The 27,309-nt window shown below is 36.5% G+C and overlaps 1 protein-coding gene across 3 annotated transcripts in view; it reads right to left on the bottom strand.

The window, feature by feature from the left end:
- LOC131143802 (S-sulfo-L-cysteine synthase (O-acetyl-L-serine-dependent), chloroplastic) overlaps window positions 1-27,309 on the bottom strand; it is a 56,100-nt gene that overhangs the window by 9,812 nt on the left and 18,979 nt on the right. For all 3 annotated transcript variants that reach the window (XM_058092161.1, XM_058092162.1, XM_058092163.1), the window contains 5 exons: window positions 27,227-27,309; window positions 23,918-23,969; window positions 23,776-23,825; window positions 23,275-23,334; window positions 19,265-19,345 (listed from right to left, as the gene is read on the bottom strand). The exon at window positions 27,227-27,309 is cut by the window's right edge and continues 55 nt beyond it. In XM_058092161.1, coding sequence (XP_057948144.1) covers window positions 19,265-19,345; window positions 23,275-23,334; window positions 23,776-23,825; window positions 23,918-23,969; window positions 27,227-27,309 — 326 coding nt within the window. The remainder of the gene's footprint in view (window positions 1-19,264; window positions 19,346-23,274; window positions 23,335-23,775; window positions 23,826-23,917; window positions 23,970-27,226) is intronic.

Here is a 27,309-nt window from a genome sequence, read left to right as displayed (position 1 = left end):
TCTATGTGAGAGGAAAAGTATTCCAAATTCAAGCAATATCAAGCATCCCAGGAAGTTTCTTTTCCTATTTCATCTCTTGCTCAAACAAGTAACCCTATAGCTTGCTTGTAATCTAGTACTTCTCGTCCTAACCCTTTCAGTTATAGACTCAACTAGCACTAATCATATCATTGGTATACCTAATTTATTCTCTACATTCCAATATCTTGAGAACTTACCTCATGTTATTCTTGCTGATGGATCCACCACAACCATTAAGGGAATAGGGACTATAAATCCCATTTCCTCTATTTTTTCTTCCTTCTATTTTGTATATTCCCAAGTTTCCCTTCAATCTAGCTCAAACAGGTAACCCTATAGTTTGTCTTGTTGCTAAGAGATATATTTAGGTGTATGGCTTGAATTATTCCAACACGTTCCCAGCCACTAAACTTACCAAGCACCTACATTCATCTCTTTGGCTACCACTCATCAGTGGCCTCTACATTGATTAAATGTGAAGACTATCTTCTTGCATGGTGATCTTGAGGAGGAGGTCTATATAGAGCAACCACTTGAGCTTGTTGCTTAAAGGGATACAGGCTTAGTGTGTTAGCTCAAGAAGTCATTATACAAATAAAAACAGTTTCCTAGAGCATGATTTGGTCCATTCAATCTTCTGCAACAAGCGTTGTGAGTCAGTTTTTGAATTCTTCAAGGACACGTCATCAGGATGCAACTTGCATCTTGAGATATCTCAAAAAGGCACTTGGGAGAGGTATCTTACATCGAGATCAAGGTCAACATATGTTTAGGGGTTATATAAATGCATATTGAGCCAAATTGCTTTCCAATAGAAGATCTACAACTGGGTATTGTATCTTTCTTGATGGTAATTTGGTTTCCAAGAAGAGTAAGAAACAAACTGTAGTGGCCAGATCAAATGTTGAGTCAGAGTATAGGGTCATGGCTCACATTACATGTGAACTTGTTTGGTTGAAAAACATGTTGGAAGAACTAGGTTTCCTACATTCTCGATCTATGGAACTGACATGTGATAATCAAGTTGCTTTTCATGTTGCCTCCAACCCAATCTTCCATGAGCGGACAAAACGCATTGAAGTGATTGCCACTTTATTTGGGAGAAACTTGTGCAAAAGCTCATTATAACCACTTATGCAAAGTCTGGTCTATAGCTTGCTGACTTTTTTACTAAAGCTTTGGGGGGTGCTTGCGTTAAATTCATTTGTGACAAGATTAGAGCATATAATATCTATGCTCCATCTTGAGGGGGAGTGTTAATGGCTATTTTGGTCTTTTAGCATTATTAGTGTGTTAGTATTATGTTAGTGTGAGTTAACAAGGGTATTGTTGTCATTGGAATGGATTTAACATATTATAAATAACAGGAGAGACCTATCGTTGTGATTAGGCCCTTCAGCTCACCAAATATTTCAACGAACCTTTTCACCTTACCACACTCCAAAAGATTCCCCTCGTCTTTTCTCTCCAACAAATTAACCTCAATTAAAATGTTGACTTTCTTCACCCTAAAATCCCCAAAATTTTCAATATTCTAGATTCTCATTTCTTCTTTTAAGAGTTTTAATTTTTTTTCATAAACCTAAAACCTTCATAACGCTTCTCAATGTTCTCACTCCAAGCATTCCTAACCAAAGATCAAAAAGTCTTATGACCGAGCCACATATTTTCAAATATAAATAGAGTTGGCCTCCACTCAAAATTACTAGACTCTAATAGAATACGAAAATGTTTCAACACTTGCCCTAGATAAAAACCCCACTAAGAAAGATTAGGAAACTCATCCTCGCACTCACTAGAAAACAAGAACCTATCTATCTAAATAATTAGCTCCCCCCCCCCCCCCCCCCAAAAAAAAAAAAAAACAAAACAACTCACTAGGAAAGTAAAGCATTACCCAAAGGAAAATCCCTCAAACCACAATCTCTAAAAAAATTATCAAATTATTCATACCCGAGGTAAACCTCCCACCGCCTTTCTTTACCCTAGGGAATCTCACCACAATAAAATATCCCCCTAAAACCCACCTAGGATAACAAAAACCATATACAACATATAAATCATCCCACAAATAAGGCCTAAGAGCAAGTTTGGTGCGACCATAGACTGACGAGAGCCACCCCTACCTTTCACTTCCAGCAAGACAAATAGAAAAAACCCCCACAAGACTATCTATTACAACAATTGAACAAGTATCCACAAGATAAGGATTCACCCTGCTCCTAAGAAGGAAGAACCTCCTACTCCTTAAACCTATAATTCCAAATACCACAAATCACACAACCATCCACATTCTTAGTGAAGGATTTTTTAGAAGAAGAATAACCATTCTTATTGAATTTCAAGAGACAAGATTACAAGATAAATAGTACAGTAAGGCCACAAAATCAGAAAATCAAATCACCACAAAATCAGCAAATCAAATTAGCAAATCTCTATGCTAGAAAACAGGAAACTGAAACTACTAAAAACTAAAATAGCAATTTCAAATTTTAAAAAATAGAATTTCCTAATTTATTCCCCAGAAATCCAACGCCCCCCTCCCCCTCAAGTTGGAGTGTAGATATCTATCATGCCCAACTTGTTTACAAAGAGCTCAAAACTAGGTCTGAAATAGTCCTTTGGTGAAGACATCGGCTATTTGTTAAGTAGTAGGAACAAAAGGCATGCAAACAGCTCCACTATCAATCTTCTCTTTTATGAAGTGTTTGTCAATCTCTACATGCTTCGTGCGATCATGTTGTACTGGATTTTGAGCAATACTTATGGCAACTTTGTTGTCACAATACAACTTCATTGGCATGTTCACCAGCATCCGCAGCTTTTCAAGAATTCTCTTCAGCCATAGCATCTCACAAACTCCGTTAGCCATAGCCCTATATTCTGCCTCGGCACTGCTCCTTGCAACCACATTCTATTTCTTACTTCGCCATGTGACCATATTTCCCCAGAAATAAGTATAGTATCCTGACGTGGATCTCCTGTCAATAACTAAGCCTGCCCAATCTGCATCAATGTATGCCTCTATGTTCTGCTGTGTGGTCTTCTGGAAGAGAAAACCCTTGCCTGGTGTACTCTTCAAGTATCTGAGAATCCGATAAATTGATTCAAGATGTTTCTCGTAGGGTGAATGCATAAATTGGCTCACCAAACTCTATCGGGCCATGTATGTGATAAGTAAATTAACTTTCCCACCAACTTTGGATACTGAGTTGTATTCACTGGATCACCTTCGTTGTCATCTCCAAGTTTCTTATTGGGATCTATTGGAGTGCCTGCTGGCCTACAACCGCTCATCCCAATCTCCTTAAGGAGGTCAAGGACATACTTCCATTAGGAGACAACAATCCCTTTCTTCGACCGAGCAACCTCCATTCCAAGGAAATACCTCAGAGATCCTAAGTCCTTGATCTCAAATGTTGATGAGAGGGAAGTCTTCAATCGGTTCTTCTCAAGTACGCATATCTAGTGAGAATTATATCGTCCACATACACAATCAATATCACTATCTTCCCATCCTGTGAATGTCTTATAAACATTGTATGATCACCTTGCCCTTGAGTATACCCCTGACTTTTTAAAAACTAAGTGAATTTCTCAAACCAGGCTCTTGGTGACTGTTTTAACCCATATAAGGACTTCTTCAATTTACACACCTTTGTGCAAAACTTTTCACCAAATCTTGGAGGTGCATCCATGTACACTTCTTCCTCCAAGTCTCCATTAAGAAATGCATCTTTTTCGTTCACCTATTGCAAAGGCCAATCAGGATTAGCTACAAGTGACAAGGATTCTTACAGAGTTTAGCTTTGCAACTGGGGGCGAATGTCTCCAAGTAATCAATGCCATAGGTCTAAGTGAATCCCTTGGCGACCAATCGAGCTTTATGTTGTTCTAGAGAACCATCAGATTTACACTTTACTGTAAACACTCATTTGCACCCTACAGTTGTCTTTCCTCTTGGTAGATCAACTAACTCCCACGTGCCATTTTTTTCAAGAGCTTTCATCTCCTCAAAGACAGCCTCCTTCCACTCGAGAACTTTCAAAGCACCCTGCAGAGTATTAGGAATCTCCATACAAGACAATTGTGAGGTAAAAGCACAAAAAACAAGTGAGAGATTTTCATATGACACATAATTGGAGAATGGATGTTGGATGCAAGACCTCACACCCTTCCGGACAGCAACGGGAAGTTCGGAATCATCGAACTTAGGATTGGAACCAAACTCGGGTTCAGAACTAGAGGACTTAGAACTCGAAGATGAAATGGACTGAACATGAGGTAAAGGCTCAGTGAGGACATTACCTGGAGGGTTTACGGATTCTGGACAGTGTAAAGGATTGGAAGACCCTTTCTTTCGAGTTGTCCTCTATCGCGAGTAGACAATGTCAAATGGTACCAATGTTGTGGTGTTTTTTCCTGTTTCTCCTTTGTTATGATCATGAACATCATGAGATGGCACTATAGAAAGACGTGCCTTTTCAGTATCTAAAAAACTCGACTCACTTTCTCCTGGTATAATAAAGTTTGGGTTTTCAAGCTAAATAATCAAAGTTTGACAAGGATCATTTTGCAACTTTCAATTTGGAAAAAATCATGAAACACAGCCAAATCTTTGTTTTGGTTCCCCCTCTGAGACATAAAATAGGGATGTAATTCAAAGAAAGTAGCATCCATGGTAACAAACATTTTTTTTGGAAATGGGTTCAAAACATTTATACCCCTATTAAGTGGGAGCATAACCAACAAACACATATTTTGTGGCTCGGGGTTTAAGTTTTCCTCAATTATGACTATGAATATTAGCAAAAGTTGTACAACCAAATATCTTTAGTGGTAACAAAGAAGACAACCGATTTGTTGGATAAAACTTATGAAAAACACCGAAAGGTGTTTCAAAGCTTAAAACTTTATTAGGGGTTCTATTTATGAGATATGTAGCAGTAAAAACGACTTCACTCCAAAGATATTTAGGTACCTGATTGGTAAAAAGCAATGCACGAGCTACTTCCAATAAGTGTTTGTTTTTTCTTTCAGCCAAACCATTTTGTTGCAGAGTGTCGACACAAGAGCTTTGATGAACAATTCCTTTTTCAAGAAAAAATTGGCCCAAAATGTTTTTGAAATATTCTCGACCATTATCACTCTGAAATATTTGAATATTTTTTTGAAATTGTGTTTGTACCATGGTGTAAAAATTTTTGAAAATTGTTTCCACTTTAGATTTTTCCTTTATCAAATAAACCCAACTTAATCTCATATGATCATCAATAAAGGTCACAAACCATTTTTTGCTAGAATGTCTAGACGTTCTACATAGGTCTTAGATATCACTATGAATCACAGTAACTGGTTTAGTTGGTTTGTAGGGTTGAGTGGAAAAGGATGCCCGATGATGTTTAGCAAACTGAAAAACTTCACATTGAAAAGAAAATAGACTTTTATTCCGAAATAAACTAGGAAACAAGTATTTTTAATATTGAAAACTAGGATGGCCTAACCTATTATTCCATAACATGATATCATTATCTTTGAAAACAGAAATAGAATTTAAGCAAGTACTTTGACATTGTCTACTCGAGTTAGCTCCATCGTCAAAATAATAGAGTCCATCTCTTTCCTTAGCACTGCCAATCATCCTCCCCGTGGTTAATTCCTAAAACTCACAATAAGAAGAGTAGAAATAAGCTTGACATTGATGATCAAAGTTAATTTTACCGATGGACAAAAAATTGCAAGACAAATTTGGAATGTGCAACACATCATGGAGAATTAACAAGAAGTGAGTTTGATAGTTCCTGTCTTGGCAATTACCGAGAGTGAACCATCTGCAATTTTAACCTTTTTATTGCCTAAACACGAACTATAGGATGAGAACAATTTGGAGCAACCAGTCATATGATCAGTTGCGCTAGAATCAATTATCCAAGAATGAACAGAATTAGGATTAAAACCTAAAAATGCAATAGCAAGAGAGTTACCCTTTTGTACCAAAGAACAAAACGGAGTTAAGGATAGTTTTGGAGATTGAAACAATTTGTACAGGTGCTCTAATTGCTCCTCGGTAAAAGGGACTGCATCTGAGTTGGTAGAAGGCTCCTGAGTCTCTTCAGCAGTGGCTTGGTAGGCGTGACTATCACGTTTGGATTTTGGCTTCCAATTTGCTAGTTTACCATGAAGCTTCCAAGGCGTCTCCTTCGTATGCCATGGTTTTTTGCAATGCTCGCACCATGGTTTCTTACAACCATTGAGTTTTGTAACCGTGAGATAAGGGCTGAATTCTAGGAATAGTAATCAGCAGATGCAAACTTGGGAGGAATAGTGGGATTGGGTGGAATGGTTTTAGAAGTACCAGAAGAGCCGGTAGGATTTCTTTGGGCGCCAGTGATCACCAACTTATACGACATCATAAGAAGAAAAGAGCACGAGGCTCTGATACCATGAAGGATTTTTTAGAAGAATAATAACCATTCTTATTTAATTTCAAGAGACACAATTACAAGATAAATAGTAGAGGAAGGCCATAAAATCAGCAAATCAAATCACCACAAAATCAGCAAATCAAATCAACAGATCTCTAGGCTAGAAAACAAGAAACTGAAACTATTAGAAACGGAAATAGTAATTTCATATTTTAAAAAATAGAATTTCCTAATTTATTCCCCAGAAATCTGACACTTAGGTTTAGTTTCGTAGATAAAAACAATATTAGGAGAACTCATGTTTAAAGTTTCCTTAATAAGACCCCTCTTTCTCACATCCCCCAACCCCCTAACATTCCTACTAATGGTTTTTACAATTTAACCAGTGTCCCCCATTACCTCTACCCCAACCCCCTTAATGATTCATTGATGTAGCTAACTTATTCAACTCTTTTTGTACCATCCTTCTCTTCCTCTCATAGATCCTAGGAGGAATTACTGCTTTCATTTTTTTCCTAAAGAAGTTCACCATCTTAATACCCATCCCCTCAAGGAGTTTTAAAGGATTCTAGTTGTCTCTCTCATCCCACCAATGAATTAATGATCACAACCCCTCCTTCATGAGATGTATCCTTTTGGCATAAAGAATTAAGAATAGAATTTGACAAACAAGGAATGGGTAATATACCTCTCGGGAAGTGGGACCCTCTTGATCTTTAATGAAAAGGTTATTCCCAGCCTTACCATTCCCAACTACTAGAGCAAACTCATTAACAATTTGAACAGGAAGACAATATCTTATAGAAATGATAGGCAAGACCACCTCGTCAACTAAATTTTCTATTTGATTAATTGTGATCTTCAAATGGTTAACACTAATCTAAGCATCTTCAAATGTCCATTTAGAAACTTCATTCCTCACCTCAAGTTGTCCATAATAAGAAACAATCACTTAAGCCCACGGTATTGTCAATGGTGCCTCAGGAATGATAGCTTGCACCTTACACTATGACTTGTATGGTGAATAACCCAAAAAACAATCACATATCCCTCGTTCTGCCACCTAATTTAACAATGAACACTTACCAAACTTAGATAAGCTCTCCAGATCATCATCAAACTCATAAAAGCATACCTTTCCAACCTTATCCTATTCCAATGATAAGGCTTTGTGCTCATCATTTTGTTTCTTAGAACCATTCAAAGAATATAAAAGAGAAGAAATGGCTTTTGCACAGCAATAATCATTTGTGAATTATTAGATTGCACAATTTTTTTTCCTGGAAATCCATTGACGCCCCTTTGAGTATCAGCTTCAACAATCCCTACTAAAGCACTATTTCCAACCTTACTATTTTCTTCTGTAGAACTCACATCTTTATCATAGAATTGTTGTTTTAGTAATACCAGTAACTCCAAGTGTATTTTTTAACCACAACATAAATTTTACTCCACACCCTTTCTGTAGCACTCGGCCCATACTGATTACAACCCCCTTCTCAACTTCATTAGGTCCAATAAAACTAAGCCCATTTTGTGAAAATTAGAAGCTAACTTCCCAATTGGTTTAAATTTTAAAAAAAAAAAAAAAAACCCATCCTTATCTCAAAAACCCCTCCCCTTCCCATCATTTTTCCTAACGAACAAAAGAATTCCCCGATTACTTGTGAATTGGTACCCTCAATTTTGAACCAACCCCTCACCTACCATCTAAGAGGATCGTAGATCATTCGTAATCTAGTACCTACGGTTTCAAAACAAATCCTCACCAATGACTATGACGTCCTTCATTGAAGCAAATCGAACAACTTCAACATTGGAAGTATTCCTTATCAGCAGCATAACACCCATGTTTTCTCGATCCTTAGAAAAATTGTGGAACCAAAATCAATACAAAAAATCGAACCTGCATCCTTCAAATTCTCCCTTAATAATCAACAAAAACCTTCAAACACATAAGAGTGGCCACCATCCATATGCATCAAAACCATCCAAAAAAGGAAAAGAGCTCCCAGAACCTACTTCTCTGTACCATTCCAAACACAAAAATCTTCAACACATATTCCAAACATTTCCACTTATACTACCCGAGTGTAGTAAAAAGTGGGCAAGATCGGGCTAGGTCGTCACCCCAAAGCGGCATGTCGTGTTGGCACCCGAGAATGACATCAAATATGGGAGCGTTCCCACATCATTCTAGGTGCAGGCAAGTAAAGAAGTTAGTTCAAGAGACTAGGATTGACTAGCAACTTAGAATATAGGGATACTTCCAGGTAAAGCATGGAGATAGATGACATAATAATTAGAAGAAAAATTAATCTTATCTGCCTTCAAGAAACTAAGTAGGTAGGGGAGAAAGCTAGAGAAATTGAAAAATTAGGATTCAAACTTTGATACACTGGAAATGAAAAACATAAAAATGGGGTTGGAAATCATTGTAGACAAATGCTTAAAAGATAATGTTGTAGATGTCAAAAGAGTAGGGGATAAAATTATAAAAATCAAGATGGTCTTAGATGAAGAGATAATAAATGTCATTAGTGCTTATGCTCCTTAATAAATGTCATCTTAATGCATGCTACCCACTATTAGACATGTTAATCTTCAATCCTAAAATTTTCTCAAAAATTTCAAGTAACGCTAAAACCTTTTTAAATGTAGTGATGCTCATGGGGAAAAAAAATTGTGCCATTAGCATACTAAAGATGGGATATTCAACCTCCCTAACATGTTACCAACCTTAAGACCCCAAATCACATCAAGGTCTTAAGCATGTTAAGCATTCTACTCAACACATCAACTACTAAAAAAGTAAACAAAAAGGGGAGAGAGGATCCCCTTGTCTCAATCCTTACAAAGCCTTAAACCACTCCCTTGGCTGACCATTCACTATTGACAGACATAGACACTGTGGATAAGCATCCTTTAATCAAACTCCTCCAAACGCCTCCTTAGTCATCACTTGGTCCAAAATTTCAAAAAAAAATTTCACAAACTTAAACTAGTTCGTAAATTTAAAACCCAACCACTCATAAAGTCTACCCCTAACCCCTGGACATTCCAATAGAGGAGCTTCATCAATTACAACTAACATTACCCAATTGCCTCTGCCTCTTTTAATAAATAACTAAGGAGACAAGTGTACCTAGCTCTTTGCTCAACTTTGAGGATTTTTCCTTTCCCCTATACTCCCCTACCAATTCTAACAACCTTTGAATTTAGGTTCACAAGGCTAAGTTCTAACTCATCAAGAAGGTTTTCGGCATTCTCGTTGTCCCTCTCATCTCCTAAAGGTCCACAGTAGGCAAAATCCTAGTTGGTTGACTCTTTTAGGCACAAAAAAAGTAACGGAATGCTTTGGAGTGGAAAGAATACCTTGAAATGTAGCAACCTTTATTGAGCAAGTCCAAAAAGGTTCATTAGCAATATTGCGAACAATATCACCTTGATAAGATTGAGGAATCAAATTTGGGACAATAGAAAGAGATCCAGTTGAATTAAACCCTATATGATTCTAGTTAGGTTCATCCGAACTGCGAATTCACTATAGAGCATTATTACCATGAATGCCCATTGCTTGCTAAGGTCTCAAAGCCAAGGCTCTTCCCTTCCTTCTCCAACTTTTTACATTCCACTTGTCCTTCGATTCGCGAAATCTCCTCACATTAACAGTTGAAGATGTCCATATGCCATAGATATTCTTGTAACGAATTGTCTTTCTCAAAATCATGAAATTGAAGAGACTTGTTCTCCTCACATTTCCTTCAAAAGCGATGCTCAAATTCATTAGATAATAAAGCCTCCCTTTCCTTCCTCTTCAGTTCATCCCTCCCCCAGTCCTCATCATCTCCTTTGCCTTCACATGAGCCCTCGAAAGGCGATGTAACATCAAATTATATTTTATCATACCTCCTCTATCTCTATTGTCTTCAACAAGCACTCTGACTTCCTTTATCCTTTTATCTAACTCCCTAAATTCAAGAAGAAAACGGCTTTATAATACTCTTACTTCCTGCTTGAAGTTACTGATTCATGAAGACAAGAACTCTTGCCCTACTACAGGCCTCTTAGGTTTTTGTTCTACAGGGAGAAACTTAGGCCCACCCACAAGATATCATTAGGTTGGGAGCTCATTAAATTAGTCTCCTTAAGTGCAATAGCCAGCCCATTGCTCTTTGAATTTGGCCTTATCTAACTCCCATGAAGACAACCTACGCTTGCGTTTTCTTTGGGCCCTATGAGATGGGCCTCATCATTCTATGCAAAATTAATGAGTTTCCTTCATTCAACCTACAGTCAGGGGCTCCAATGATTTGCTGCAGCTTATCTTTGTCTGCAATTTTTAAAAATATTCCCCTTGCAACAGTAGGATTTACCAGTAGCATCCCTGATTTTTTGTCATGATGAAAACTGCCAAAATTGAGTTCTTCCCTTCCTCATCTCGCTCACCAGAAAACCTCCATTGCCACCTCCAAGGATTGTTTACCTGCAGCTATAATCAGTCAACTCCAACAACCATAACCCTTGACTCATGTTCATAAAGCAACAATCCAAACACCTGCACTTCTTATCATTTTTTACCTATTGCAATGAATTTTTTGCTCCTACTTTTCTTCCCTCTGCTCAATCCTCCACCATGCCAAGAAAATTATTCCACCCTAAGGCCTTACCATCCAATACACAAATCATTTGAATAGCCCCCAACTCAAAAGCTTCTCCAAAGACAAACAGCCATAGATATTTGCTATTAATTATAACAGAGTGAAATGATTTGGTGCCTTGAAAGATCTCAACCATGGAGTTGGCATTTTGGTGAATAAAAACATGTAGCTCCTTTGTAAGCCATCTCCATTCATCAATCGAAAGAAGAATGGAATAACTATGTTGGTCATGGTCTTCATAATGATGAAAGAACTACTTTCCTCATAAGGAAAACCTTTTTTGCTGATTAAAATACTAAAATTCCCATAGAGCCTTAGAAAATAATGTTAGAGAGAAAAAATGATTTTGAAAGATCGTGGAAACTGGGGAAATCTTATCGGGCAATTAGAAAAATACATTGGAGACTCGCAGGAAGCCATTGCAATAAGTCCTTCTGTTTCTCTTCAGGAAATGCAAGGGATGTAAAGAGGTTTTGGAGCTCGGCTCTTTGTGCTATATTCTAGGGAATTTGGCTGGAAACTGGAAAGGAATGCTAGAATTTTATTTCTGGAAAGAGATTCTCAGGTATTACAATCAGCTACTAATTTGAGACCAATTCCTCCTTCATGTAAGGTTTACTAGAACATAAGACTAGTTAACTGTACAGCACTTTCTATTCCAACCATTACCCTTCCATAATAAAGCTTTAGACCTCTGCTCCAAGCCCTCAACAGATCTTGAGAGAACAAGAACTAACCATAGTACGAGTACTCTGAATAGTATATTTAATCAACTGAAATCTACTAGCATGGGAAAGATACAGAGAGTCCATAACTTACTAGTCGAAGGCGCAAGATGAACTAAGGTGCAAAGGATACCTGGAGCCTTGCCATAAGGCAAAGGTGCATATAATGGGTACTTGATTTGAAAACAAATTAGCACTAATATCTGAATATTAAATACCAAAATATTTAGTCCTGAAAAATAAATGAACACTACACTACAAATTTTCAATAATATGCAATGTTCATGCCTTTAATTGAGGCAGAAATAAGCAGCAGGAAGCAAGAAAATGGAAAAGGCAGCAGCAGAGCAGCTCTGACTGAGATATTCCCGAAACCAACACCCAGTGTTCATGCCATAAATTCCAGATAACAGGAGAAAAACCAACAAAAAGGAATGCTTCTAGAAAAAGCAGCAAAGTTCCCAAATAAAACAGAACAAGGGGGGTGGGAGAAAGTCAAAAGGGGGCTCAGAGAGGCTCTGTCCGAAAGCAGCAGAGCAGTCCAGAAGAAGAAGAAATTAACAAGAACAGAAGAGAAGATATTGCAGGAAAAAGTAGCAGAAATTCCCCCAAAAAAAAAAAGAACAAAAAAACACCAAAAGGAGGGGTCACAGCTCTGACTGAAAGCAGCAGAGCAGCCTGAGCCGACCAGGAGAAGGAAAGAAGAAGACCAAGAGCAGCAGAGAAGAAATTTGCAGTAGAAATTCCAAAATAACAGCCAAGAGAAAGGAAAATGATTTTTTAAATAAAAAAAAGAGGGTGGGCGGGATCACAGCAGCTCTGAGAACAGTGGAACAGAAGAATCACCAGCTTTGGTTGATCAAGAAGAAGAACATGAAAAAAATGAGAGTTGGCCTTTAATCAAAGCTTCAGAGTTGCCTTGGAAATCCAGCTTTGGCCTTTAATCACATCTCCGCCTGACCCATGGGCGACGATGAGAATTTTTTTCCCCAATATAATAACACTAGATAAAAGATAAAATAAGATATCGACCAGAACTTTTCACCTTTTTTTTTTTATAATCACACACAAAGCAGATGGCTAAGATTAAAAGAGGAAAAAATAAGGGAAGTATGAGGTAAAGGTGCATGAGGCGCACCTGCCTCACAGTGCACCTTATGGGATTGCCTTGCATCAACCCTTACAAAATCATCCCAGTGCACCTTGCACCTAGGTGCATCTCTGGATAAAATTGCCTGCATTTGAATCTTGCCAGAATTTTTTTTACTGGCTGCTCACAACCACACATTGGTAACCAAAGGCAGTCCAATGTATTTACCAGGAAGGGCCCCTCCAGACCCCTCCCCACGAATCTCAATAATTCCCTTAATAGAGAAGGAATGCCAGCACTGAAGAGTTCTGAAGTGGATAGGTTTTCTTTCAAACCCATCAAAAACATAAACTCAAGAGATTCTTCCATGGTTTTAAATAAAGGTAGTGGGTCGCATACCATAGTAAAAGTGGGTGTGACGGGAAGCAAGAGTAGCAGATGTTACATGATGAGAAGAGGGTATAACGGCCATGAATTTTTTTTCAAGTGCACACAATGTCACGTATATTGGTATATTTGCATGTTTTAAGATCTAAACTTTTATCAAAAAGAGTTTGGGGTACTTTGGATCCAGTTCAACATACTAACATTATTTAGTAATGGCAACAAATTTTACGTTTGTAAACTGCTACTAAAAGAAAAATTATATATTTTTTCAATTTTTCATCAATCAAAAGTTTGATAAATTAATTAATAAAAAAATTCATTATACACTCCATGAATCTATTACCCACACGAGACATACAAATAATACAATAAATTAAACAAGTTATATTGTTTTTTTTTTTTTTTTTTTTGTTCAATGAAAATCTAATAAATTTAGACCAACAAGTTATATTGTTTAACTACAGCCTAAGCTTCAAAATTATAATATATAATCATGAAATTCATCACAAAATAAATGAAGTTTTAACAACTTGAACAAGAAAAAAACTAGAAAATAAAATAAGGTTGAAGTTGAAAAACATAGAAAAGAATTATTGAACTTATAAAAATTATATCTACAACAAAATATTTCCAAGTCAAATTGTTAATTAATGCATCTCTTGTGAATATCGAAAAATAATAATAATTTTAGTATCTTTATAATCCTCATTATAATCTCTCCCCCTTCACATAACTTATCAAGAATGGTTTATAAAGGGGATAAAAAGAAAAATGAGGAGGTTGAGGGAGGTCTTGGGGATACACTGTCTTTGGTCCAAGAGGATGAAGGATTTTAGGCCCATTACCACTAGTTGATTTTGATACCTTGGTTCTATTAAGCAAGTTGAAGGAGAAATTGAGAAGATGTAATACATAGAGTTAAAGCAGGTTGGTGAAGTAGAGAAGATGTAATACATAGAGTTGAAGCAAGTTGGTAAAGTGGAATACTTTGGGTGTGCTATTTGATTGTAGAATACCCTTAAAATTGAAAGCGAATTTTTATAGGATGGCTGTAAGACCAGCTATGCTATTTGGATTGGAATGTTGGACACCTAAGAAACAACATATCCAAAAAGTAAAAGTTGCCAAGATGAGAATGCTAAGGTGGATGAGTGGTATAACATTAAAAGATAAATTAAGGACTGAACATATTTGTGATAAGTTAGGTATAACTCCTATAGAAGATAAGGGAAGGTCATCTTAGATGGTTCGGGCATGTGAAACGTAGGCCAAGTAATGCATCAGTGAGGATAGTTACTATGAGCGACAGTAGAAAGTGTAGGTGTAGACCTAAAATAACTTGGAATGAGACAACAAGGATTTAATAGCCCTAAATTTATCCGAGGAAATTGCCAATGATCATGTAAATTGGCGGAAAAAGATTCATGTAGTCGACCCCATCTAGTGAGACTTAAGGCTTGGTTTGTTGTTGTTGTTGTAGTAGTAGTAGTTTGGCTACTGGTATTTACAAGGTGCTACTAAGGTTCTTTCCAAGATTTTGAGAGAGGTTTTGGGAGATAGGGTGTCTTTGGCCCAAACTTAGATGCTATTTTGGTAGCAAACGAGGTGATAGAGCATGCAAGGAAGGGAAGCAAAAAGGGAGTGGTTTTTAAATTGGATTTTAAAAAGCTTATGACATGGCCAATTGGGGTTTTTTTGGAGAAAGTTATGCAGAAAAGAGGTAAGGGAATATTTGGTGCAAGTGGATAAGAGGGTGTCTTAGCTCTACTAATATGTCAGTTATTTTTAATGGGCAGCCCAAGGATTGGTTTTGTGTTGCAAGGGGGTTAAGGCAAGGAGACCCTTTATCCAATTCTTATTTAATCTGGTTGTAGATGTTCTTAGTAGGTTGATTTTTTGTGTCGAGGGCCTAGGGGTTATTAGCGGCTTGTCTATAGGAAGAAATGAGTTCGAGGTGTCACATCTTCAGTTTTTGGATGATGCTATCTTGTTCCTTGAGAATAACGCTGTGAAATTCCAGACGGCTCTAACTTTGCTTAGGATTTTTGAGAAAATTTAGAGGCTAAAGATAAAACTTTCTTAGAATGGTATAGCTAGTACTAATTTGAGCAGTAGAGAGCTTGAGATTTTAGATATTTAGCAGGTTATGAGTCTTTGCCTTGGCCTTTCTCTTATCTTGGTCTTCCTTTAGGGGTAAATCTTTATTGGATGTCTTTTGGGACCCTATGATTTAAAGAGTGGGGAAAAGATTAGAGGGGTAGAAAGGGCTTGTCTTTTGGTAAGGGTAGAATGACTCATTTTAGTGCCTTTTTAGCTAATATTCCTATTTATTTTCTATCCATTTTCAAAGTTCCCTCTAGGGTGGCTAGGAAGTTGGAGAAGATTATGAGAGATTTCTCGTGGTCGGGTATTGGTGAGAATAAGAGGGACCATTTAGTTAGTTGGGATGTTGTCAAGAGGCCGAGGGGGGTTGAGGCTTGGTAATGTGGTTTCTAAGAAGATATCCTTAATAGGGAATGGTTCTAGCGGTTTCCCTTAGAATCTAAGTCCCTGTGGCACAAGGTAATAAAGAGTAAACATGGAATACATGAGAATAGATGAGGCTCCAAAGGGAGTGGTAATGCTGCTCAAGTGAGTCCTTGGAAGTTTGTTTCCTAGGTTGCTAGTCTTTTCTTTCCTCTCACTTGTTTCAAAGCAGTTATTGGGGATAAATATCAATTCTGGGAGGACATTTGCATTGGTGAATTTTTGTTGGAGCTGTTGGTGCTGTCTGTTTAGACTTTCCACAGTTCACATGCACCAATTTCATCTTTTTATTCTATCGAAGGGCGCTCTCTTTCTTGGAATTTTCATTTCTTTAGAAGTCTCAATGAAAGAGAGGTTGGTGAGTTAATACAAGGCTTTGGAATAGGGACATTTTAGGGTCTTTCTCTTCAAAGTCTTTCTTTTCCTATCTCATATAATCTACATATCCTAGCCCTTTCCTCTTACACAAAGCTGTTTGGAAAGCAAACATTCCTTTTAAAATCCAGGCTTTCATTTGGACTTTAATTCTTAACAAGACCAACACAAATGATATGCTACAAAAAGGAGGCCTTACAAAGCCTTCAGTACAGACATGTGTATGCTGTGCAATGAGTCTAATGAGACTATTAGTCATTTGTTCATTCATTTTAAGGTGGCAAGATGCATGTGGAACAATTTTTTTTTGTACTTTGGTGAGGTTTGGGAGGCTCCAACTACAATTCAGGATTTTTTGATGGTGAAGTTTTGGGGTTTCAGCACGGAGAGAAAAAAGGATGTTTTGGGACTGCTGCTTTTACAATCTTGTGGTCGCTTTGTTTGGAAAGGAATGCTACAGTGTTTAAAGATCAAAAGACTTCTCCAACATTGCTTTGGGAGAAAGTTATGTTTCTTGCTCCTTTTCAGACTCATTCTTTTGAGGTTTTGGGAGTCATTTGCTGTCAAATATTCAAAGGGATTGGAAGGCAGCTTTGATGTAATTTGTTCCTTTTGCACTTTTTCTTGGGGAATTTCTTATCCTTATTTCTTTGTAATTATGTTTTCTTTCTAAATAGACTTGTTTATGTTTCAACATCTAAAAAAAATGAGAAGAAGATTTAATAGTCCTGCAGGGTTTACACAGCAGTGGCCCATAACAGCCACTATGGCTTTGATTTTTCTTCCCACCAATTGAGTGGGGTGTAGCAGTATTGGGAACCTGAAAAACCATTACGTAAACAGTGTGCCCGATATTGAAAACCAAACATTCTTGCTACTAATAGATGAGTCAATATTAGCACAAGGAAAAAGATCATCAGCAAAGTATGAACTGAAGAAGTGATAGATTCATCATTATCATTAGATTCCATACCTTCTTAATCTGAATCAGCAGTCATCCTCAACCTCTACTGGCTCCTCCATTAGTTCAATCATCAAGAGTCATCTCTTTTTGCAACGGTATCCCTATGCCATTTCCCATCACAATGCCAGCACAAACCATTTGTCATTCGCTCTTCAAGTTCCTCCTGAGTCAATCATTTGGTAGGAGAATTGCGAGGAGCAGGTGGTGTGATAGTACTGCTAACAATCTGCTTGCTAATGATCTTCCTAGACCAACGTCATTCTTCTCCCAACTTCTTTTTTCTAGCCGTGCAAAGGAAATTGCAGCAGTCATAGCCCATGGCCGACCCACTTTGATCTTACACCAAATGTCAAGTAGAAGAAAGTGCTAGCCGCTCAAATTGTGTCGAGTACTCCAAGACAATTCTAGTTTGGCATATTTTGGCAAGATCTCCATGAATATTCTCATTTCTAGTGAGCCCAAATCGGAAAAGTAATCCAGAAACAAATTCTACCCATGAAAGCATTCCATAACGAGCTTCAAACCAGTGACACCATTGAATAACATCACCATCCAAACTAAAAGCAGCAATCTTAACTTTAGATATTTCTGTAGTGCGGTGAAAGTGAAAGTAATATTAGCCCTAGAAAGCCAACCCATACGTTCATCACTGTCCCATCGAGGAAATTCCACCTTTGTATGAGAAGGACCATGACATCTCTCTCCTTGGTAACCTCCTTCACGGCATAAATGGCTGCTCTCTACAATTAACCAACGGAGCGGCATTTTCTCCCTCTTTGAGGGAATACGTTCTGAGTAGTTTAGAGAGGGATTCCTGGATCTATTCAAATTGAGGTTTAAACATATTGCTAAGTTAAGCCTTTAGCCTAGCTTCCATCTGGAACTCTACTAAATTTTCTGAGGCCATTCCGTACGAGGGAAGAACAAGAATTCCAAGATCTTGTTTTTGTTGGTGTGTTAACAGCATCCACAAGAACTTTGGTTCTGATACCAAATGATTAAGATCCCAGGATTTTATGGTAGGAAAATTCGGGAAATTGGAAATATTGAAAATAGTGTTGATCACTTTGAGGGGATCTACCTTCAAATTAGCCAAAGGCTCTTAGTTATGTTATTGCATGAATGAGAAAGCCCCATAGGGTTACATATATAGGGTAGGGAACCTTACTCCGATTAGGAGTATAAAATATCTCAATCCAAGTCCTTAATGAACTCATTCCTAATTGATTTGGGAACCCTAACACTTTAAATAGAAATCCCAATTGATTTGGGAATCAAAACATTAAATAGAAATCCCAATTGACTAGGGAATCCTAACTCACCTCAATTAGAAATCCAAATTGATTTGACAATGTTAAACAGTAAATAGAAATCCCAATTGATTTAGGAACCGTAATACACTAATTAGAAATCCCAATTGATTTGGGAATCCTAACTACTCTCCCCTAATCAACTACACCCTGAACAAGGATACTGTTCACTTTCTTACCAAGAGGCATGCCATAGGTGCTCCTCATGCAACAGGTTACAGGACCAACCTCTGCCAGCATCCACAAGCCAATCCAGTTACTTATTCTTCAAGTTCAAGGTCTCAAAATTTTCTAGAAAACTAATTTAAACATTTTTCCAACAAATTGTACTCTTTAAAGCTAGTTATTATGGATTAACAATTTAGTTAAAACACTAACAAGGTAAGTTTTCCTGAGAATCCTGCTATAATTTGATTTATCCTGCAAAGTAGATAGGGAACAACAAATAAGTTAAGAAATAACCACATTAGGTAGCTATTGAGTGGGAGAAGAGAGACATTTTATAAAAATAAATGATCACAAATTAAAGTTGCGAACAATTAATTACTGGAAATCCATGGTTCTCTTTTTTCAAAACATAATATGTTTCTTTTTCTTTATGAACAAAAAAAATACCAAATTAAAATATGGCTGATTTTTTTCCCTTTTATAGTATTCACTTTGCAAAAATAATTAGCTTTTATAATTGAATCATGTTAAAAAAAAGCAACTAAAATTATAAGAGAAAAGAAATCACTCTAGGGAACTTGCTAGGGGTAAAGGAAGTTGGAGTTCACTTACCACAATAAGTTTTCCAGCATTTTCTGGTCTTTTTGCAATGCTTATGGCAGCGGCAGCAGCAGCTCCTGAAGAAATACCAACCTAGACAAGTGTGAAATAACAAATCATCAGAATCATTGTTAAAAACGGACATATTTTCAGTTTATATCGTGAAATAGCAGTGAAAACAATAATACAAGAGATGGAATGGAGACTAAGAGCCGAAAAAAGCATTGTATACAAGAGAAGTGCTTCAGTTAGGAACTTCCTATGTGGAAAATTTTGTTTCACAAAATGTGAATGAATAGGATACACACCCATAGAGAGAGAGAGATTCTCCTAGTTGCAAAAGCAAGGGCATGAAAGAAACTATTGTGTACAAGAGGGGTGCCTCAATCAGAAACTTCCAACATGTAAATAATTTGCAAAATATGAGAAAGAGTAGGAACACACATATACACACAGATTCTCTGCAGGAATTTGCAAAGATCCAATATGCATTTTGTATGAAAGCTAAAAAGCACCAACATCAGTGGCATGACACAGGCAGAATATTGTACGCCAGGGTTTATGTTGAATTAAATATTTAAAAATATATCAATATAAACATGGTCTTAAATTTCCACAAAATTGTTGAAATTTCCAGTTTCCTCACCCTCGATATCAAAATGGCATTCAATTTCCGCCGTACATAATTTCCATTGAAATCTCAATGAATCATCTGAAATTTATCAAGATCTCAAAATTTTAGCGAAACTTGTCAAATTTTTAACCATAGAATGAATTTCCTCAGAATTTAAATAAGAGATTTAGGAGTGAAGCGAAATTTTTCTTTTTATCGAAACAAAAGATTATTATGACATATTTTGAAATTATATGAAAAAATAAACTGACAACAACATTTTATTTAATTATTCATGTCTAAATTATCATTACTTGTATAATAAATAGTATTTAAATTCATATAAATTTACAACAACATTTTACTTAACCATTCATGTCTAAATTATCATTATTTTTTTAGTACATAAATTTTAAATGATATATGAATTTCATTTGTATTAACTGAATATGTTTAACACACATTATCTTATAAATATGTTTGATACACATTATATTACAACTTTTCCACCTCATACACAACATAGATGTATTTAACTTATAATACATTAGTCCTAAAACTTATATTATTATGTCTATTAACCATTTCTAAAGTTTCATAAAAGAATTCTGTGCTTTACTACTTTCCACTGTTTTTTCAAATCAAAATCAAAATTTCCATTGAAATTTCTGTACTTCTAGACCTTCAAAATTTGAGTCAAAATTGAAATTTAAGAATTTGAATATAAATAATTATCAATATATATATAGCTATATGTATAGTTATCACAAATATACATCTGCATATAAAAATTTTAATAAATGGTTATGATACATAAAAATAAAATAAAATAAAAAACATGTCTTTCAGAAAGATGCATAGGCGCACACACAGGTACTTTGACATAAGATGAAGACAGATGTGTAAGAAAACACCTCGATTTGTCTGTGCTTTTATATCTGAATTCTGATGAGCACAGCCATGTAAGAAAAAACATCTAGATTTTGATGTGTTTATTTCACACAAACCTTCTAATGGCTTTGTTCGTTGTGATGATGCTTCCAATTGTTAGAGCAAGAAGAACTTCCCCCCCCCCCCCAAACACTCTTCAACGACCTTACCAGCCTTTTTTACAGATACCTTGAGAAGTGCAATCAAGTTTGTTGCATCTACATCAGTGAGCTCAATCAACAGGTTCTCCTCAAGCAGGTGTGGACATCATACACTTCTAAAAACATGTCCACACACATACAAAACCCTTACTTTATAATTGGTATCGTCCAGAAATTTAAATTTTTCATGTTTGGACCTTGTTTTCTTTTTATTTATTTTTTTTAATCTTAAAAATTTGCAACAACTGTACTCTGTACTAGAGCCATATCAAAGAAGTTCCTGTGCAGAGACAGAAAGCACATGTGGTTTGATATGTTAATTGTAAAGAAAAACATGTCGGTAACCTAAACTCCCTAAAAGAAAAAACACCCCTACAGCTAATAACAAGTATAAAAAACAAGACACATTTAAATAGATTATACTCTCATATGTCAACCTAAACTCATGATAAGCATAGACAGCATCAAAAAGTTTGCTAAGGAACAGAATGGAAACAAGCAGTAGACTCTGATCGTTAAGAAATCAGCAAGTTGGAGTGAAGAAGAGATAAATGTCAATAGTGCCCAGATTAAGATGTTAATGAACATAGCACCAGTCAATCTCAACATGTCTAGTGCCCTCATGGAGGAGAAAATTGTGAGCTAACTGGATAATACTCTTGTTATCACATTGTCACAGTACAAATGAGTAGGAGAGGAAAGAGAAACACCAATATCAGATAGAAATCAACAAAGCCATACGCAGTAGCATGGACCATAGTTAAAAGAGTACTCAACTTTGGCTGCGGAACCCATTTCCAGAGGAGGATGAGAGAAGAGCTATGATTGAGGGGTTGTGTTTATATCCTATTTCAACAGAAGACTGGCTAGAGAGACCTTTTTGAGGAGGAGGAAATTAGAGGTGCTGTGTTTGAGGAGGATAAGAGATTAAGCTTGTGGGCCAGATGGGTTTACAGTTAGCTTTTTTCAGGACTTCAAGGATTTTTTGAAAAAGGAAAGATGATCTTTTTAGAGTCTTTGATGAGCTTTTTATAATGGGGTGGTAGGTTCAACATCTCTTGCCTTTTCCACACCCGTACCTGCTCCTGCTTCCACTTCTTAAATATGATTTCCTCCATTCTACTGAACACTTGTCTGAATCTTATCATCTGAGAGCAACATAACCACTTGCTTCAACAAGAAATATATTCTAAGAGAATCTGCAGTGCACTGGAGAGAGCTGCAAGAATGCTAGCAGAGGCCATAGTACAGAGGACGAAGTTGTGCTGTCATGACTAATAATTACTGTCCGAGGGCCTTACGATATCTGCCTGAGGCCGACATAAAACTCTAGACAGATCAATAAGGAGAAAGAAGAGAAAAAAGCTGCTACAACAGAAGGTAATACCCCTGAAATTGCAAATAAAAATAGGGAGAAGAAAAATAACAGGTTTGCAGAAATAATCTGTACAATCTGGAGAAAAAAAGGGATAAAGACCAAGAATGCAATCTACCAGAGGTTGTAGTAGAACTAGAAATAAGTGGGATAGAGAGCAAAAGGAAGTACAGCAGTTTATGACTTGCAACTGCAACTGAAGATGCAATAATAGGCTGTGATGCTGTGGGAAAACTAGCACAAGGAAAAGTTTGCTGAAGCATTTAAAAAGGTCAATTTTGAGGAGCTGCAAAGAGATCGGAGGAGGAACACGTTGACTGGATAATTTTTTTCTTGGGCATTTTTCATGTTTGACGTTTTTTGTTCAGTCTTGGAGAGTCTCAGTTTGTCTCAGAAGATTTCTCATTCTCCCTCAATAAATTCTCGTTCCATTAATGATATCTTCTTTTGTTATCAAAAAAAAAAAGGAAGTTTGCTGAAGTTCTAATGCTGAGATGAATAAGGAAATATGCTCTGCCACTGTGATATGATACAGTGAAGGCATGCTGCTATTGCTTGTTACGCTAACGGCCAAAAAGAAATACAGACATATAACATAAATTACCAAAAGGCAGAAATACCCCTCAAGTTAATAAAAACAAATTCATTACCACATATATACGCATGTACCAAATGTATGCTCTCACTGTATCCACAATAACCTAAAAAAAAGTAGCTAGATGCATACAAGGCACATATCCTCCTGTACCCAGATTTTAACCACATCAGATATGTACCCAATACACACACACAGCTCCTTCTTATGAGTACCAGTGCTTCCTAGCATGTAACGACTTAAACAAGGTCTGTCATACTAAATTCAAGATATATGACAAGTTGACAACATTATAAGGCATAGAGAACCTTTTTGGATGCATGATTTTGAAAAATATTTTCAAATTACCAGTAATCCTTCCTCCAATGCCAATTTCCTTGCCATTTCAACTGCTTCATTGTTTGTGACCTGCATTTTCATTACATGCAAAATATTTATCTCAAATAAATTAACTAAATTTACAAGCAAAAATATTGTATAGCATAACAGTTCATATGAGCACTGCTGCTTCTATTCTACAAATTGGGTGGCACACATAGAAGTTGGTCCTTAACACAGTACATTATAATCATTTGAGCCGATACCACAACGATGCACAATCAGAAACTCATCTGTGAGCACTCTGTTGACCAATGAACGAAGAGGCATATATATATGTGTCAGTGCATGTGCATGTGTATGTGTACGCATTTGTGTATTCTCTCCTTTTTACTACATCAATAAACAATCGAATGATTGAGCCAAATCTCATAATTATCAAGAAAACTCAAAGAATCACTAACGAATGAACCAAAATTAAAATCAACATATGAAGGAAAGGTACATGAAGGAGAATATAGTTTTATTTACCTTTATAACCTCATCAAGCAATTTAACATCCAAAATTCTTGGTACATAACCTGCAAAATAGTGGTTGACATACATTGAGCAGCAAAGACAAACAAGTTTTCTCCCAAAAATTAACAAAAGAACATCAATTAATTAATTTAACCTGGGTTCTCCCCGCAAATTACACTCCGCTCTGCAGGTTCTACTCCAACTACCTAAATAGTAATATGACAGACAATTAAATGCTGTTGTCAAGAAACAAAACAAAACACAGAAGACAATAGATTAATGACACCCTTATGCCCTAGCATCCCAAGCACCCCATCAAGGAGATGGACCTCAAATATAATTGATCATATAAACATGATGAAATTATTAAGAGTTCATCTGAATAAATACACATATTTTTGTGAGAATAGCATGCATTAAATTGCCCCTTCCAAAAAGTAAAGCTTTTAAAACTGCAATCAATTCAACTAAAATGCACATAGCTTAGTAATAATGACAAGCTTAAATGTACCCAAGGAAATGTAAGCAGGAACAACACAGTGATAAACTTCAGAAATAAATAGCATTTAATAACTGCTGTCTTTCATCAAATGTACTAAGGCTATTGAATATTGGGAAGTGGACTGTCGTTGCCCTCGATCTAAGAAAAGTATTAAAAACAAGAAAGCAATATCTTTCTTTGCGTTCTAAATCTACACCATATAGCTTTCCTGATGAAGCATGGTTTCAAATTTCAAAATGTTTGCTGTTGAAGCAACTAAAATGTTTTTTGGCTTTTGAAGAAGCTGAGAGAAATACAAAAAATAATTCTAAAAGTTCAATAATATCAATTTCTTGGACTTAATCTTTCAATATAATTTAGTTATGAACTTAATCCCCCTCTCAACCCTCTCGGTTTGCTAAACTGGAGCAACAACTGCAATTTTGAATATCTCCTTTATTTTTTTATATATGCACTGAAGTGCCTTTCTGCGACAAGGAAATTTCTTATTCCTTACAATTTTTTTAAAAAAACTAGTCAACGACGGTACCCCTTGGCCCATTATCTCCCACGCATTATCCAGTCCTACAACATTTCTCATTTTTTTCCTTTTTAATAGATATTAAACTTCATGCATTCCTACTTTTCAAATACGTCTCTAATTTTTGGCTCTCTCATTAGAAAATTCAAACTCAAGCCTTCTAGGGCAGAGCAGTATTCGGTGAAAACCAAATTAACCGACTGAACCAACAAAGTTTGGTTAAATCAGTTCAGTGAATATGTCAAATTTGGTCGGTTCAGTTTGGTTTCTTTAAAACTTCAGGTTTTGGTGATCGGTTCAATTTGGGAGAATTTTGTTTCAGCTAACTGAATTAACTGACCAAAATTTTATATTTTTTAATGCATATAATATATATATATTTAGTACTTTCTTTTTTACGCATTTGCATTTGGCCTTTAAAGGGAAAACACCCCTACCCCCACTACGTCCTAGAACCCGACCCCCTTCATCAACTTCACCCAGTCCCAAATCAAAAAACCCAAACCCTAATCACCATCGCTGCCGCTGAACCCCTTCAATCCTTCTCCATCACTCATCAGTCCATCACCTTTCGTCCTTCAGTCTTCCATTGCTTGTGAATCGCGATCCTCCTAGCTCTTCCTTAATCTCCGATTCATGGCATTCACTATCCTTGCGAATCTGTGATCCTCCATTGCCAATTCACAATCCTCCAGCGAGTTGGTGAGCCAGACATTTGAGAGTCTGAGTCGTGATCCTCCAGTCTGCCAATCAATTTGATCACTTTCTTTCAGCACAACATATGAATATAATTAGAAGGGGCAACCAGAAATTAGGAATCTTGCAGCAGATGCAGCATGAATTTTGGTTAAATTTTGCAGGATTTTGCAGCAGGATAATTGCAGCATAATTTCAGTTAAATTCATTTAATGAATTAACCGAAATAAAGTTCAATCGGGTGAGGGTTTGGCTAAGCCCTTCAATTTGGTTCAGTTCAGTTAGGGTCTTTGGTCAACCAAAATTTTTGGTGAATTCGGCTAATTCACCAAATTAACTGTACCAACCGATTGCTCAGCCCTAAGCCTTCTACTTTGTTTTCACTAAACAGCTTAGTCAAACAATTTTGATATCTTACTTTTATATGGTCATAAATTAATATGCTGCTACCATCACCTTTAATACATTTGATAAAAGCCTTAGCTCTAGATTGTGCAGAATAGCAAAAAAGGATTCATATAGCCCAGTGGGACACTGGGATGTAGGCTTAGTTGTTGCTATTGTTATATTACTTGGAATTGTGCTCCTTTCTCTAGGCCGAGAAAGTTGAATATATCTTTCTCCCCATCTTTAAAGATTGCTATACACAGTTTATTATAAGCTCTAAGTGTACGTGCCAAAACTGTATTGAGCTAGTTATTTGCAAGACCGCAAATCTTAAATCCGTGCTCAAATCGGATAGTTATATATGGCGATACAAGAAGAGTCCATAGCTCCATAAGAGCTGAAGGATTAATGGTTGCATGATGGTTTGGTTTTTATATCTGATTGAAAGGTTGATTTCAAATTATTGCACACAAGTTTGTGGGAATCTTGTCATTCCAAAATAAAAGGTCTTCTAGAGTGTTTAGCCAAAGAAAAGCTATGACCACAGCCTTGGCAGGTGGTATGTGTATTGACTATGTAAGTTTTAAAAGAAATATGGTACACCATTAATCAACCACTAAATCAAGGCAGACTAAACATTGTGCACTAAATGCCACATCATGTCAAGAATGAGTGGAAAAATAATGGTTAACAGGCATTTCATTACAAAGAAAAATTGTATAATATCTTATTCATACACCCTACATCAGTAAGTCCCTACAAGGCAAAGACCCACAGCAGTTCTAAAAAGGGCATGTTAAGAGGACAGCACAACTCAGGCAGAGCCTCCAGGGAAGTATAATTGGACATTTAACTTCTAATAACAGCAAACTGACTGAACTAAGCCAACCAATGCTGGGCTTTAGCCATTTAATAGGTGCAATGTCTCTTATATTCGTGTAAAGACAATCAAGTGAACCCTGTATTCTTCCTGACTTCCTGTTATGTCTAATCCTATCCCTTCTTTTTCTGCTTTCTCTTCCATAAATCATTAACCAAAATCCTAGAACTGCTGCATATTTCAATAGAATAATGACAAATGCAAGAATCCCAAGAAACATTAGATGCCTCAATAATTTCAGATAAAAAGGAGAGTACCAAATGTCCCAGGAAATCCAGTGAGAAATGTAAAAAGCAAAAACAAAAACAAATGTATATGTTTCCAGTTTCACATTTCTGAAATGGCAAGCAAGTTTCACAAGTCATATTAGCTTCTAAAAAATAAACATATACTAAAACATAGATAATACAACTAATCTTGAGGATGGATATACTGAAATATAGTTAATACAATTCCTCATCAAGCGTAGGACTCTGACCTTAATATCTTTTTTCATCTTTTTCAAATAACACCCAGTGCCTGTAATAGTACCTCCAGTCCCCATTCCTGCTACAAATATGT

Source organism: Malania oleifera, chromosome 12, assembly GCF_029873635.1.
Source record: "Malania oleifera isolate guangnan ecotype guangnan chromosome 12, ASM2987363v1, whole genome shotgun sequence".
In the NCBI taxonomy this organism is placed as follows: Eukaryota; Viridiplantae; Streptophyta; class Magnoliopsida; order Santalales; family Ximeniaceae; genus Malania; species Malania oleifera.
The sequence above is the reverse complement of the archived record's forward strand: the minus strand, read 5'-3'. Positions and strand labels throughout refer to the sequence as shown.